A 16,496-nucleotide genomic window follows, 5' to 3' on the forward strand; every position below is an offset into this window, starting at 1 on the left:
ATTCTCCCTTTTTCACCCTCATTTTCCTTCTTCTTTGGCTTTCAAGTCTCTGTCTGCGCATCTCTCTGTCAGATAGACAGGGTTTGATTCTCTCCCGCAGACCTGCTCACTCTCCTTTTTACTTCTATCTTCCTTGTCACTCATTTCCTCCATCTTTTTTTCCTCTCTTCTCTTGCCTCTGTAGCTGTTAAGCTGGCTAAGGGTTGAGGCGTTTCTGCTGTCTTGCTCGCTTTTATCCATATATCTCTTACTCTATTTCTTCTTTTCTCTCTTGGGTTAGTGTGATTCAGATGGGTGTGACTGACATTGAATATATTTGAACTTAGTGGCAAAGCAAATCGATTCTTCCTCTGCTTTCCTGTGCCAATATTACTGTTTCACTCCTGTGAAAGTTTGTCTCTGCCTGCCAGTCCATTTCAGCTAAATTTAAATTCACATTGGCTCCATTGCATGAAATCTTTCACTTGTTAGTAGATATCGTGTTACACTGTTGAAGCAAAAGGTGAGCCTCCCTTGCAAATCCAGAGGGAAGTTGTGAGAGTTGTGGGTTTTCTTGTGATATTGGGTTGTTGATCCCCAAAGGGAAAGCCTCCGACTCTGCGGGGAAGCTACAGAGCAGCGCCTCTGGCAGGCAGGGAAACAGTTTCTTGCTTGGGGACAACACAGCAGTACTGTGTCGCCACAGTGCCTTGCTGTTGCAGAGAGAAAACCTGGGGAGTTGAACCAAGTCTAGAAAAAAAAACATGATTTCACTTCCTAACACACACAAGCTTTGACTGCTTTGACTAGAATTATCAGCCCCTCTCATCACGTGAAATCAGCTGTATCGGAGCACCATACCTCCACAAAATAAGACATCAAACCCAGAGATTTTACAGTTATTTCCTAAATCAGAGGGAGTGCATTATGTTCAGATACATATACTCTTTGTATCATATAATTGCTTGTCAGTTTGCCAGCTTAATGCAGATGAGATGAAGAAGAAATTAACATCACAAGAATTCACTTTGTCCCCACAGAGTGGAAATTGTAAGGTACAGTGGTGACAATATTATCAGCAGTTACAGAAAATATGTGTTCGCATTTAAAATAAATTTATTTTGAATAGATTGGGTGTTAGGTAAAAGGTCAGAGGAGGAAGTGTTTTCTTGAAAAAAATTCCTATGAGAATAAAAGTGGTGATAAGTTACAATTATCACATTGCACACAAAAAAGCATCATTTATTTTGCAACGCCTCCAAATGCCCATTCAGTGAAATGTAAATAACATCTTACATTGTGGACATGAAGAAACACAAAGTGCTATGTTGTGTGAATCTTGTGTGATTTTCTTTTTGTGTAGTAACAACAAAAATGTTTTCAAAAGCAGTTAAAGCAACACTGTGCATCTTGTTTACCCTAAAATGACATCCCCAAAATCATTTAGATGGTACACTGACTTGTAATAGGGAGAACTGTATCTCTCTTCATTCCTACTTCACATCCCAAATGCCTGTTCTTGCACTAACTTTAGTGAGTTGGTGGGGTTTCCCTGGATATGTAACCAGCATCGTAATGCAAACATGTACTTGTGTGTGATCATCTTTTATTGGTCTATTCATATTATTTTATTCTGTTTTCGTTATTAATTAATATGTGTTATTATCTTTTATTGGTCTACTTTTAGTGTTATTATTTTATTGAATTTTAACATTTTAGCAGTTTTGACCCGCGCCTTTGTATTTTTTATTGGTTTATCCTTCATCTTAATTATTATTTTAAACACTTATTTTTAGTTTTTATGGATTTGATTCACTTCTGTGGTCGGTTGCTGGCTCTTTTTTGTCCTAGCAAATTCGATCTTGCACTTTGTGCAGCACATTGTGCTTCCACCTGGAATGAAGCATGCCATGTAAATCAAGTTTTGCATGCTTGCTTGCCTCTATAGCGAGAGATACGTGCATACATATAGAATGTAAGAGCTGTGTGTAATGTACTTATTAGAAGGTTTGTGGCAACCCCGTGATAAGGATCTTTATATCAAACACACAATGAAATACAAGAGACCACTGTATGGTACTGACACAAATTATGGAGTTAATTGAATTAAATTGTATATTTACTAAATTATTGTGATAGGCTCTGACATACATAACCAAGAAAACTTAAGACCAGATTTTTCCTTTTCACTATTTGTTTAATTTTTACATCAGTATTGGATCTGAAGTGTGCCCTTTGTAATTCTGGTTTTTATTTTTTTAATTACAAAAAAAACATTTTTTGTATTGTTATCATAATAGTTGTCAACAGGGTGAGGTCAAGGGCCTGCTGGGGGTGTATTTTACAGACCATTGTGAAACGCTTTATGGCACCACATCACACACACCCCCAGTTAGCTATAAGAAAAAACTAGCTCAGTTTTCTTGGTGCGGACACCATGGCAGAGGCAAATAGCTGTTGTTGTAAAAATTTAAACCTCATACGCAATTAAATATGCATGAATTATACTTTGTAATTGTGCAAACTAAGGCAGGTTCACAAACATTTTATACTGTCCTGACGTAAGCTGAAGCGCTCTGTCTCACAGCTAACTACAAAATAACGACAATCCAACAAAAGAGTGTATATATGCCACTGTTCAGTGTTTCCCATACACTGATTTATTTGTGGCAGCCACCACAGTATAAACATCAACAGCCAGATATTGATTTTCTATTTTTTTAATGTTTTAAATTTTACTATTTAAAATGCACTGGCTGAATTTAAGTTGCTATAGTTCCCAACTAAGGGTCCGTACTTACGACAGTGGTGTACCACTCCGAAACTATTGGAACACCAAATAGCGATAATACCAATTCCTGTATAACTTTGCTTTTTTTACTGATAGAATTAACTTTAGGTTATGGCAGAAATATGTTTCTGCAGTGAGTCTTGCTTTGAATAGCTAAACGTGGTCGATATTATTTCGGGATGAGGTGGAGGTGTGTTTCCAGGGTGACAGGTTAATCACTTATCTTTGAAGGTCATGGCAAATCAAGAGGGAACGTCTGAAAATGCACATTGTGGATATGTCACTGCTCCCAAACTGATGTCTCATGGTGCAGCCTGAGTGCTTTCACACATTCACAGGTAACAATTACACTGTTATTTTTATCATTTACTCACCCAGGAGACAAACAATTTGGCTTTGATTAATAGTTTTTTTGAAGTAAAACAATACAAATTTTTATTTTGTGTTAGTTCATTTAAGATGCATTTCTAGTGACCCAGTAAATCTCCACGTGCCCCTGTTGCAGACAGTATTTTCCAGGATTGTGTTAAATAAATAAAATTAAACAAAACACAAATGGAAATTCATTAGGCCAGTAAGCCTCTCCATGCTTCTCTAAAACCAAAACATTAATCAGAGCTGAGGAGGGGATGTCAGCTACCTGTTTTCCAAACACATTGGCCAGAAGCAGCCAGCTCCTGTCATGCTTATTGTACGTGTGTTTGCAGTAATTGCGGATGCTTTTAAAAGTGTGCTGTCTTTATCCACCTTGCTCAGAAAGTGCCAACAAACAGTACAAACACCATGAGATTGAATAATCATTTTCTACTCATGGTAACCACTGCTTTTGTGCAGCATAATTTAGAGAAGCTGCCAGCACATCTCTACTGCTGCATCTCTATCTGGCTCTTAAGAGGCATGATGGGTGCAAAGGGAAAATTATAAGAGAGTCAGCCAATAGGAGACTGGTGAGAAAAAGATGACATGCTCATCACTGGGTGAAACATAATTTTTGTTTGTTTTTTACAGACCAATCAAATAGCTCAAATAAACCAGTCAATGGGGAGAGCTTTGTTGATGAGCACTGATGCTCACTTGATAATCTCTGATGATTTTGATAATTACTTAATTGCCTCCTCTTTTATGTGGCACTGCCTATGTTAATTTTTTTTAATGTTGATTTTTTATAAAATAAACACATGTAAGTGCAAGGAGAGAAGGATTGAAAGGAAACATGGGAAGATGGTGTCGGGGAAAAGTAGATCACAGTAGATTGATAAAAGAAAGGGGGAAAGGAGGGATTTAAGGAACTTAAACTTAAGAGTGAACAGAGGAAAGAGGAAGACAAGCAACTATAAAGTGCAGTGAAAAGGTATTCAGATCCTTTACTCAAGTAAAATACTAACATCATACTGTGAAAATACTCTGTTACAAGTAGAAGTCCTGCATTGAAAATGTTACTTAAGCAAATGTTAGTAAGCATTATTGGAAAAATGTACATTAAAAGTAGAAGTACCCAGTGCAGAAAAGTTTAAGAAAAAAACACACCCCAATAAACTCAAAATTCTAAAAAAAAAAAAAAAAAAAGAAAAGAAAACACCCCAAACCCCAAATTATTTAAAAAAAAAAAAAAAAAAAAAGAAGAAAACAAAACACCCAAAAACTACTTTAAAGGATATTAAAAAATTCAAAATTATATTATATAAAAAAATAGAAAAAGACTTAAATGTTCATCAAAATGAACAATGAATCAGCTGATTGAATAGTCAAGTAATTATTGCAGCTGTACTTGTATGAACTATTTGGCTATTTAATATATAACAAAACATATCAACTCCTCTAAAGTTGTTATGCAAAAATCTTAAATTGTAAAGTAACTTAAGGTGTCAGACAAATGTGTTGAAGTGAAAAGTACAATGTTTCCCTCTGAAGTGTAGTGGAGTAAAAGTATAAACTAGCATAAAAAAATACTGTAATAATGTACCTCAAAAGCATACTTCAGTATAGCACTTGAGTAAATGTACTTAGTTACATTCCACCAGTGTTAAAGTGTGTTGGGGTGTGAGTTGGTAGATGTGAGGGCGGAGGGTAGGAACAAAGGGAAGAGATGAGGAAAGAGATGATGAAAAATAAAACGGACATTGCTTGTAAATGAAAGCAGATGAGAAGGAAATAAGATTTGGTGGTTTTCATTGTGATAGGCGTGAATATTTCCTCCGGCTAATTCATTCTCTCTTGGATGAGGTAAACAGAGAAACTCATTTGTGTTTCATGTGTGCTTAATTTGCACAAAATTAGGGGAAAAGATTAAAAAGATACGGAGATCAAGAAGACAACAGGGAGCGAGAGGAGTTGAGATAGAGGAAAGAGATACTGAGGGTGATTGGGGAATGCAAAGAAATGTGGAGGTGGCTTGTGAAGGATTTAGAGTACGTGTGTTGTAACCTGTTGATATGATGGAACTATGTGGCCATCGGAGGCCATTTGTAAGATTATTTGTTAGTGTCTGAGTAGGTTGTAGGATGTCACTCAGCTGCTCACTTAGAGGCTTACTAAGTAGCTGCTTTGGTGTTTTATTGAAAGGTAATTTCCCAACACATTCTCACTCCCAAGTACAGCCGCTTGCCCTACACATCTAAAGATGATGCTTTAGGTGGTGCACCTCCAGCATCAGTTTTGGATGCTTTGGGATGGTGTGTCAGTTTACGTTTGCACCATGCATTGTGTCTTTCTTCAGTTCTTTTTGGAAATGTACAGTTTTGGCATACAACTTCTTTTCAAAATCAATTTAAAATGTTTGTAAAATACTTCCTTTTTAGGTTTACTTCCTTAGGTTTTATGCAAAAAAAGCATGTGGTGAGGTCAAGGAAAAAAAAAAACATTGTGCGGCTTAAAATGCCTTTGTTTGTTACTGACATGATGTAACATCATCTAAAATACTTTACATTAGGGTCGCAGCGGTATATCAGTCTCAAGGTGGTATGAAAACTGGCAGTTATCATACTGTGTACATTTGCTTATCTACAGTATTGAAAAAAATATGCAATCCGGCAGAGAATCTCACCTGCATCTCCTTTCCCTCTCAACTGCTTGTTAGACCTTTCACACATACTTTCATTAAAAATGCTTTCAAGTTCCAGTTCATATTAGACATTTGTTTTCGAACCGTGGAAATCTCACTCTGTTGCAACCTTATCTCACATGTTTCACTAGTGTAGTATGCTGCATATACAAGCACACTATGTTGTGATTAAATTTTGGTTTCACATGTGACACAAACAGCAGGCTCCATGGTGAAAGCACAGAGTTTGTTTGACCTATCTGCCCTGCTTACTTTTAGCCATATGCAGGCATTCAAACTATTGAAACTACAGTTCCGCGTCGCAAAATACTGTCATCTGGTGCATCTCTTACCCTTACTAAATGGTATCTCGGTGTATTAGTGCCTGACTCTGAGGGCCACTGACCAAGGGTCACTATTTGACAAGTTGGGCATAAGATGAGGTTATTTTTCCAGTGTATATATTTCCAGAGTTAATTTGATGAATGTGGTTGCTCGAGAGAACTGCATAGTTGCTATGGTGTGTTGTATATGTAGTAGTCACGGGGGTGAAGACATCGATAACATCAAGCTGTGAGCCTACTACACTGCAAATGCAGTAATTAAGCATAAGAGATAACAGTAGTGTGTGTTTGCCGTGCAAGCACATTAACTACACACCATAAAATATTCTACTCTATATTCAAATCAATGCAATTTGGGTTATAAAGAAGTCTGTGGAAATCCCGCTAATTGAGCCTCTCCTACTGTGGTGCACAGCGAGATGCCAGAATACCTCATTGTAGATTTTTACCTCCTTTTAGTAATTAGAACTTAAAGGGTAAGAGTTAGGATGAAGGAACGGTATAGATGAGTTTAGTAATATACATGTCTGTGAGCATGAGTGTGTGTGTGTGTGTGTGTGTGTGTAAGGAACATTGAGAGTGATTAAAGCTACAGTTGGACATGAACCACTTATCGCAGAAAGGGACCTCATTCATAAATTGCGGTAACAATGAAAGATTGAGACCTCTGCTTTTGTCTCTCTATCGATTCAGACCCCCCCCCCCCATTCATCTTTCTTACTCTCTCTCTCAATAAGTCTCTTACTCATTCTTGCTTATTCTCCCTGTTACCCATTATATGTATCTCTCATTACTTATGATGACAGTGAAGGAGCCTTTACTTCTCCGCCTCAGTTTCGCTTTTTTCTTTGTCTTTATTTTTCCACCCTCAGTCTGTGTGATTACTTCTTTGTGTCCCATCTTTTCTCTTCTAATCTGTCTTTCAATTCAATTTCAGTTCTTATCTCAAACACTTTTCCCTTTTCTTTAATTTTTTTCTCTCTTGATGTTTTCTCTGCTTTCTTCTCTCCCTCTGTCTGTCTGACACTCTCCTTTGTCAGCCTCTGTTTTCATCCCCTCAGTTGATTTGCAGTCTTCATCTTCACAGTTTCTCTCCAACTGTATTTATATATCCTCAGCATCATCCCACCATATCAATGACTTATAGTACACAGGTGGAATTTCCATAATGCACTGCTTCTTCCTCATGCTCACTGTAATTGGATTTCCTTTATGCTACGCCACATTCAGCCATCTGATTTGATTGTATTGCTACATAAAAGACAGAAGGCGAATAAGACTGAGAGGATGTAGGATAAAAGGTTTGTGTTCAGCCTTATTGGTGCTGAGAAAACTAAACCTTAGAGGACACATAAACTTATCCATGCATGTGCATATTCAATCGCACTCCCACAGCACGCACACACACATATGCTGGTATATTACAACAAAGCCTAGATTAAAGACTAAAGGGGACAGTTATTTTGCAATCTAGGCTTCTTAACTCACCATCCAAAGAAATACTACTTTACACTTAGATTTTATTTATATGAACCTCATGTATGTAATTTGTGTATCTAAGCCTTCCTGCAAGGCATAATGCCTTATTCCCTTACAGTGAGGGAAGTAAGTATTCAAAACATCAACTTTTCTTTTTTTCATTAAACAAATTTTCATCGCAGCTATTCGTATAAAATTTAGACCAAACATTGCCATCAGCTTAATAAAAACCTCACTGTAACGTCACAGTGTTATTTGCAATAAAGCAGAATGGCAAAGGACAGAAAGTATTGAACATGCTAAGTGAAATTCATTCAGTGCTTGGTAGAGAAACTTTTGTTTTTCAATGCCAGGTCATGACGCTTCATGTACAGAGAAGCTAATTTCTGAAAGTCCTCAGGTGGGATTTTGGCTCATAGACAGTCTTTTAAATCTAGAAGATTAAACTGGTGAATCTTGATCTTCAGTTCTGGTGTGTCATTCCAGCACCTTTATTTTCTTATTCTAGAGCCATTTGACTAGTCTCCTCGGCAGTATATTTTGGATTGTTGTCCAGCTTGGCAGGTACATGGCTCCATTCATCCCCTGTTTCTTGATATGGATTTTGCCGGTAGCTCGAGAAGAGAAACAGCCCTAAATTATGATGCTTTCATCTCCGAATTTCACTATATTTATGGTATTATTAGAAACATATGCAAAGCCATTTCTTCTCCAAACGTGACGTGCAATATGATTGCTAAAATCTTTGATTCTCGTCTTGTCTGACCACAATACATTCTCCCAGTAATCTAAAGGCTTCTCCAAAAGTCATGTAGCAAACCATGCAAGCTTTTTTGCTACAATACAAAATGCTGTGTTTGAGGTAGAAATGGCTCTGCGTAAGACTCTAAATGTACCATACCTACAGTGAAGTTCGGAGGTGGTATGAAGCTGTTTCTGCTCTTGTGGTACCAGTACAATCCAAAGTGTCTAAAAGGAGATGAATGGAGCCGTCCACCAGGAAAGAAATAAACTGAGAGGAAAAGGATTTAGGAGATTTTGTTGCCATCTGTCAGGATGATGAGGACAAGATGCTGGTGGACCTTCGTGCGGGACGACGTACCAAAATAAACTGCAAAGGAAACTCATTTAATTCTGGAGGAAGGACATAAAGGTGTTGGAATAGCGTAGTCAATCATCAGACTTGAACCCAACAGAACATTTGTGGACAGAACTGCTTAAAACTCACAAGCTGAATCTTCTAGATTTGAAAAACTGTCTGTGTGGAGGAATGAGCCAAAATCCCGCCTGAAAACTTTCTGACATTAGTTTCAGGAAGCTTCATGAAGGTGGAATTGGAGACAAAGGCTTACTAACCAGGTATTTATTAAATTTCAGTTAGCATGTTTAATTATCTTTTCCCCTGTCTTTCCACTTTACTGCACATAAGAGTTTTTTATGGATTAGTGAGTTAAAATGCGTGTACTTGTATTGGGTTAATGGCAATGTCTGGTCTAAATTTAATGTGAATAGTTGCATTTGAAATATGTTTTCTGAGGATGAGATGAATACACACTTCCACCATTGTGTAAATATCATTTATTAAGCAAGCTGTATATTAGTAATTAGATAAAAGTATAATTAACAATATGCAAATGCTTCTGTCGTTTATATATTGCCTTTGAGCATTGCACCAACTCTTTAAACCCATAGTTGTGAATATTCAGGCAATTTTTAAGTGGCTATCACTGTGGTTCATTGTTGTGTTACATTTAGTTTTATATCACTGTACTTTTCCTTCCAAAATCTTGCATTGTAACTTCTTTTAAAATGGCAAGACATGATAATCATTGTAACTTTAACTGTCTTTGTTTATTCTGAGGAAACACAGGAACATGAGGATGCATCTTCCTATATTTTTATAAGATTTCCCCATCAAATATTTAACATTGAACTTTTTTATTGCTCACCCAATTGCTGTGTTGATGAATAAAAAAAATGTAACCATTTGACCATTTAAATGTGACAACATTTCAAAATCTTCTGTCTTCCAGGAAGTGCCGGTACACCAGTGGTTTTTAATGAGAATGGAGACGCTCCGGGAAGATACGATATCTTCCAGTACCAGATCACCAATAGGTCTACAGCAGAGTACAGAGTCATCGGCTCCTGGACCAACAAACTACACCTCAAAGTGAGATCTTATACACACACACACACACACAAATGCAAAATAATGAACATATTATTCCCCGTGGGTTTCTGCAATTGTTCATACAGCTAACCTCTGTGTAATCAAGAAAGAATGCCCTTACAATAATCCCAAATGTTTTTTTGATTTGAGTGGTTTACCTGAGGCATTATAAACTGAATGCCTTGGCTGAATGAGAGTTCAACATCACTTTAAGTAGCTGCCATGAATTCAAAATCCCCTGTCACTGGGCTGGATTTGTTTAAGATATTGCTTTTGTTCAGGTGCATAAGTTAGCTGGAGTTGAAGTGTTATCGCAAGAAAGTGTGGATTTTTTTCTTCTTTTCAGATTTTCAGAATGCTGAGTACTGTGCAGGGACATACTGACACACACCCACACAAGGTCACACACACAAATATACAATCTGTGAATGCTTTCACCAACACCGGAGCGTACACCTGGGCATCATATACATCCCTGCACAAACACATAAGTCAATGCAGCGGAAACTGGCATCCCATTGTCTTCTTTTCTCAGTTTCTCACTCACTGACTTACACACACACACACACACACACACACATACATACACAAACATCTTAAGCACGCCGTTGTGCTTGGTGCTACAAATCCACCCAGGACTTCATTAGAAAGGCCAGATGACAGATGAGAAGAGTAATAGCCACGAAGTGCTTTCTGCCTGATGGACGGCCTGGCTGACTGAGAGAGAGGGAGATGGCAGCAGCACATATGATTTCACATAGTTAAGACACACATGATTGGTCACTCTGACAGTTGACAAATTAACAGATGTATTTGATTTGTTTAACAATCCAGTTGGGTTTGGAGGCACAGTGGCAGATGCAGTAATGGAAGCAGGTGAGTGTTTTCATGATCAACAAACTGTTTGAAGGCTCACGAGTACAAAGACAGGATACATCTGTGCAACAGGCAAAGTACAAGTCAAGCCGATGAGCTTCATGGTAAATGTTTGATTGGACATACACCATGACATTAAAACCGCTGACAGTAAAAGTGAATAATATTGTTTATCTTGCTACAATTCAGTGTTGAGTTGCTGGGAAACCTTGCTTTCTAGCATTCATGTGGATGCCGCTGGTGAATAAGCTCTTCTTTAATGTTTTTTATTAAACTTAAATACACTTAAATACTCTCTTATATATGCTTAAATACTATTTTATTTTCTGTACTTTCAGATTAATTATAAATTGTGATGCAAAAGATAAAAGTAGTTGTAAGTAATTAGTATTGAGTACAGAATACTTTACAACACCATGTAAACATTTTATTAAAACTGAAACTTTTTTTAACTTTTTTTAAAAATCAAAGTATGTGAAAAAACGCCCAAATGATTAAACTTATTCACTTCACCTGTCAGTGGTTTTAGTGTTGTGGCTAATCAGTGAATGCCTATTTGGACACATATAAACAGGTAAGTTGATGTTTATAATTAAAGCAAAATCCTACACGCCTGAACAGCTATTATTCTGTCGCGTAAGTAATTAATGGAAAAGAGGTTCACAACAGGGTCTATGTTTGTTTTAGGTGGCACCTAATTTATGGTTATTGTTGCAAAATAAGGCATGTAAAAATTCTGTAAAAACTGTTAAGGCTATGATTAAAGAACAAGTAAAAAAGAGAGAAACAGCTCCCAATAAAAACAGTTTCAAAAGTTTGAAACCCTTCACACTCCTGCACACACACACACACACACGCACACACACACACACACACACATATGCAGCACACCTTACTTATCATTAGATTATTTCTCCTGACAGATATATTTGCAGCACCGAGTTGCGAACAGCAAGGAACCCAATATTGTTGTTTAAATGCTGCAAGTGTGTGTGTTTCTATATGTGTGTGAATGATCAAATCAAGTCCATTTTCTCTGTCCCTGATGAGTTTTTCCTCCTAACTAGTTTTCGTTGGATGGGTACATTGTGTGCCTGTTTTAAAACAGTAACGCTCCATTTTACTCAGCACCCTCGGCACTGGGTGAACCTCGGGGACTGGGTATAATTACAAACACTCACACACATACGGACAAATTAAACTCGCACATACCAGACATATGGAAAGCTCAGGGATTCACTATAATGCCAGCATGACACAAGCACAAACAAACTAAATGCACACATGGAAGAACATGTGCACAAACACACACTGACACACACACACACACACACACACACACACACACAGAAGGAAATACAGATGGCCTATTTGTGCCAGATCTGATTATGGTCTGATTGCTGGCTTCCAGACTAGCTGGTGTTAGTTTTGTGCCCGGCAGCGCTCAGGAAAGCGATCAGAGGATCTGCTTGTGCTAATTGCTCTCCAAGTTGCCCTGAAGACACACTTTCTGCAGGTACAGAGAAAACAGAGTGTTAAAGGACTGTTAACGCAAAGTAATGTCAGCTCCAGCAGATGGCTGCCAATCTTTGTGTCCCATAATATCCCAGAAGAAGGTTTGAAGTTTTGTTTTGCCTCATGAACACAAAGATAATATCACATTTGTTCTGTTGCACTTCATACAGAAACAAACCAAATCTGCATTTGCCAGATGGATCAGATCCAATATCTTTTGTCTAACTGTCCTTCTGTCTCCTCTCTTCCCCCCTCCTCTGCTATGTTAGGTCGAGGCCATGCGTTGGAAGACAGGTGACCCATCTCTCCCACCCTCTGTATGCAGCATCCCGTGCCGTGCAGGTGAAAGGAAGAAAGTGGTCAAAGGAGTGCCGTGTTGCTGGCACTGTGAGCGCTGTGAGGGATACCACTATCAGGTAAATTTCTGGAGTAATAGTACAAGCCCCCTGTGTTTTCTGTTGGCTTAGGTGGAAGTGCACCAGTCTCTTGTAGTGTAGAATTGTAGGCTTGTTTTACATCTTTCCATTTTGTTGTTCTCTGTTTTTTGTAATTGTGACTTCAAAAAGACACAAACAAAAAAAAAGTACAGCTTCCCTTAACAGCAAGTTGTAAAGCTGAAATGTAGCTCATAGCATGTATTTTGATATTTTTGTGTGGTAATAACAAATCGATTTTTATTAGATTAATTGCTGATATTACAAAATAAAAAAAAACTTTGGATTGCTACTTAAATAATAAAATCAATTGCTTTTGCAGTTCACTAGAGATGTTTTGCTGCAATAAAAAAATGACTGAAGTGCAATGAAAAGACCAAACTTTTATCTTATTACATTAAACAGAAGTTGACAAAGTTTTCCTTTGAGGACATAATTAGCAGTTTAAAAAAAAGTCATGAATCACAATAAATAGCAATAAAAAGTACTGCAATACTCAGCAAATTGCAGTATATTAAAAATATTTCCATAAGTGACTGAGGAATAGTGATAATAATGTAGCGAAGGGCCTCTAATAATCCCCCCCCCCATTAAATGGATAGTTTTTTTTTTTAGATTTTTTGAAGTACAGTTGTATGAGGTGCTCGTCCATAGTCAGTGTGTTACCTACAGTAGATGGTCGTCGGTGCACCCTCAGTTTGGAGAAGGAGGCATACCGCCACAGAAGCAGTGTACTGTTTTAGATGACCAGCTGGCACTGGACGGTACAATGACATCAGAAAAATGTTAGACTCTTACATCAGACAGGCAATAAATTTTGTCTGGAATGAAAACTGGGTATTGGCCATATTTTAAAATGTTAGAATTCTATGTTGTGTCGACATTAACATTATGACCCGTCTGTAGATGGTGGGTTTTGTTCTTGTGACTGAATGCCGTTAATTTACGTCAAGGTGACATTGGCATGAGACGTTGGATTTTGGTTTCTTAACAACACAACTTAAAACCAACAGAATATCATCTGTTGTCAATATTATATGCTGTCCTGACATTAAAAAATTAAAAATTTAAAAATTGTTAAAGCTAATGGTATATTTAGTATATTTTGCCATCCCTACTCTCATCAAAGACAGGCAGTAGTAGACCAGCAACTTGTGTTCTGCAAGGTAGAATTACTGTTTTCCTCAAAGGCGTCTGGTGGCTCTGAAGAGAACAAAGATAATGTCTTCAGTTCCCTGTCAAAAAGGGCTGCTTAACAGTCAGGTAAAGCAGTGAAAATGACTGCACTGACTATGGATACCTCATACAACCCTTTAACGCAGGTTGGCCACAGCATTTATGTGTAGTCTCATAGCACTCTACAGCAGGGCTCGGTGTGAAATTGCAAATGGCATCTTCGTGTATGGATTACCATTTACTTTTATTCAATGAACGAATTTTGTTACATTCGTTTTTAAATCCAATGCTTTTTCTGAAGAGTTTCCTCCAAACTGTGTTCAGTATTAATATTTGTATTACACGGTTCACAAGTCGCAGGCAGCAAAATACACTTAAAACATAATTCACTTTTGTCACACAATCACAGCGAATTTAGGGAATAACGTACCATTAAATGTATTCCAAAGTGGAAAAAACCAAGTGTGATACATGCTTGCAGTCAATGGCAAATAGATTTTCTAGAGTCATAGACAAAAATGGTATTTGACTTTTTGCATCAGTGCAAGCACTACATTTTCTGTCCATCTTGTTTGTGTAAAGTCTCTCCAAGAAAAGAGATGAATTACCTCGATTGTTTGTTGTGAAAGCTGGAAAAGCCTCCAGAAGCACTTCTTGCACCTGCTTAACAATCAAAGTTACAATCAGTTCAATGCGTTGGAAGACTTTAATAAACTAAACAGGTAAAAGATTTGTTTGCAACAGCACTTTGACATTATAAACTTATTAGCCTCTGCATGCATCTGCTTTCTGACGGCTGTTGCCTGCTCACTCTAACGCTACAGTAGAGGCCTGTCCCTGTGTGCCGTGATCAGCACTTTTTGTTTCAACTCATTGCAGGCAATCAAAAAAAAGCCACTTAGATGTCCCATTTTGGATTTATACATGCAGGAAGAACCCCACAGATGCCATTATAGCAAATGGAAGTACATAATTTGAGGTGAGGGGGAAAAGGGTCTGATCACATATTATAAAGCTACTCCTCCTGTGTTAATTATATCACGGTTGGGGACAATTTGGCAGCCCATCATCCTTCTTATTAAGTTGGAAAAATTCACTCCTGAGCAAGCGTATGTGCCAAGAGTTCCCCTCGTTTCGGGAAGCAATAAAGGAAAGAGAAAATATCAGCCATAACAGCAGCTGGCGATGCTTGTCAGAGCGGGCAATCAATACTAATTTTGCAGATACATGCATTTGCTGTAAAGTCAATAATCTGCTGACACATTTACGGTGGATTTGGGATTTTAGGAGAATGGAAAAAAGCATAGGATTGTGACAAAAACAAGCATGTGAACTCCAGAGCAAGTGTACAAAAATGAGTAAAATGTGTGCTGTTGTGCCTTATTATCGAGTCAGTTTACAGAGGCAGATAACACACAGTAGCTCAACTGCTTGGTAAGTGTATCAGCTTTTGAGATGTTTTTGTATGAAAGCATCAGGGATTTAAAGTATACTGTATTTGCATAAATGTGGGAGCTATATACAGATGTGCCATATTTGTGTGGAGAGTTTTGGTTGGATAAAAGTGTTGTGGATTTATTTACATAAATGTAGGAGCTGCAGATTTACCACACACACAAAATTTTAATGCATCAAAACCATCTCTCCCCAGGCATCAGAGTTCACTTGTGAGCTGTGTCCGTACGAGATGCGACCTGATGCCAATCGCACCGGCTGCGTCCCCATCCCGATCATCAAGCTGGAGTGGCACTCGCCCTGGGCCATTTTCCCCGTCTTCATCTCCATGCTTGGCATCATTGCCACCTCTTTTGTCATTGTCACATTTGTCCGGTACAATGACACACCCATCGTGCGAGCTTCGGGACGGGAGATGAGCTACGTGCTGCTGACGGGAATCTTCCTGTGCTACGCGATAACATTCCTGATGATTGCGACCCCGGATGTTGGAGTGTGTTCATTCAGGAGGATTTTCTTGGGATTGGGGATGTGTTTCAGCTACGCCGCGCTGCTCACCAAGACCAACAGGATACACCGCATCTTTGAGCAAGGGAAGAAGTCTGTAACAGCACCCAGGTGAAGACTCCATCCATGTCTGTCATTACACACACACTCTGTCGAGGTACACGCAGATTTTCGGTAGTGGCTCAGAAGGTCGCTGTTAGTGTGTTTTTCCAAGAACTCAGGTGTGTGTTTTCACTCAGAGACGTAACCTCCACTTCTTCCTTACTAAGCTGCTTGCAATCATTATTCATCATTTATTTCCCATCCATTATTTATGAGAGTCATGAACTCACACTCACCTATTGTGCTGTTTGCACTCAGTGTGAGTGACTCTGGAGGAGAGCATCAACTGAGTGGCTAAAATGTTAATGCAGTATTTAATAGTGCTCAGGTTGTGTCCCCGCTTACCCAGATGGTCATCTGTTTTTCCTTCAGCACTATCCATCTGTAAGCATTTTGTTATAGTACTGCTATTACTCATACATATAAATAATTTTTTATGTAAATTAGGATTTTCCAAATTCCGGGAAAGACTTGACTAATTAGTTAGTTGTTTTTTATTTGTTTTTTGCTCTTATTGTTAAATACGAAGGCAAACAAGCAAATTACAGTAAATACACTGGGCAAAAACTGAAAAAAATGGAGGTTAATGCAATATGAGGTGCAAAATGAGGCAGTTAACATACAG

General features: G+C 38.1%; 1 protein-coding gene across 1 annotated transcript in view; it reads left to right on the top strand.

Moving 5' to 3' along the window:
- The window catches only part of grm8a (glutamate receptor, metabotropic 8a), a 297,183-nt gene that overhangs the window by 246,033 nt on the left and 34,654 nt on the right, over positions 1-16,496 (top strand). Inside the window, exons 8-10 of the mRNA XM_042511145.1 lie at positions 9,667-9,806; positions 12,467-12,613; positions 15,459-15,880. Of these exons, the coding sequence (XP_042367079.1) occupies positions 9,667-9,806; positions 12,467-12,613; positions 15,459-15,880 (709 nt within the window). The remainder of the gene's footprint in view (positions 1-9,666; positions 9,807-12,466; positions 12,614-15,458; positions 15,881-16,496) is intronic.

This window comes from Plectropomus leopardus, chromosome 22 (genome assembly GCF_008729295.1).
Source record: "Plectropomus leopardus isolate mb chromosome 22, YSFRI_Pleo_2.0, whole genome shotgun sequence".
In the NCBI taxonomy this organism is placed as follows: domain Eukaryota; kingdom Metazoa; phylum Chordata; class Actinopteri; order Perciformes; family Serranidae; genus Plectropomus; species Plectropomus leopardus.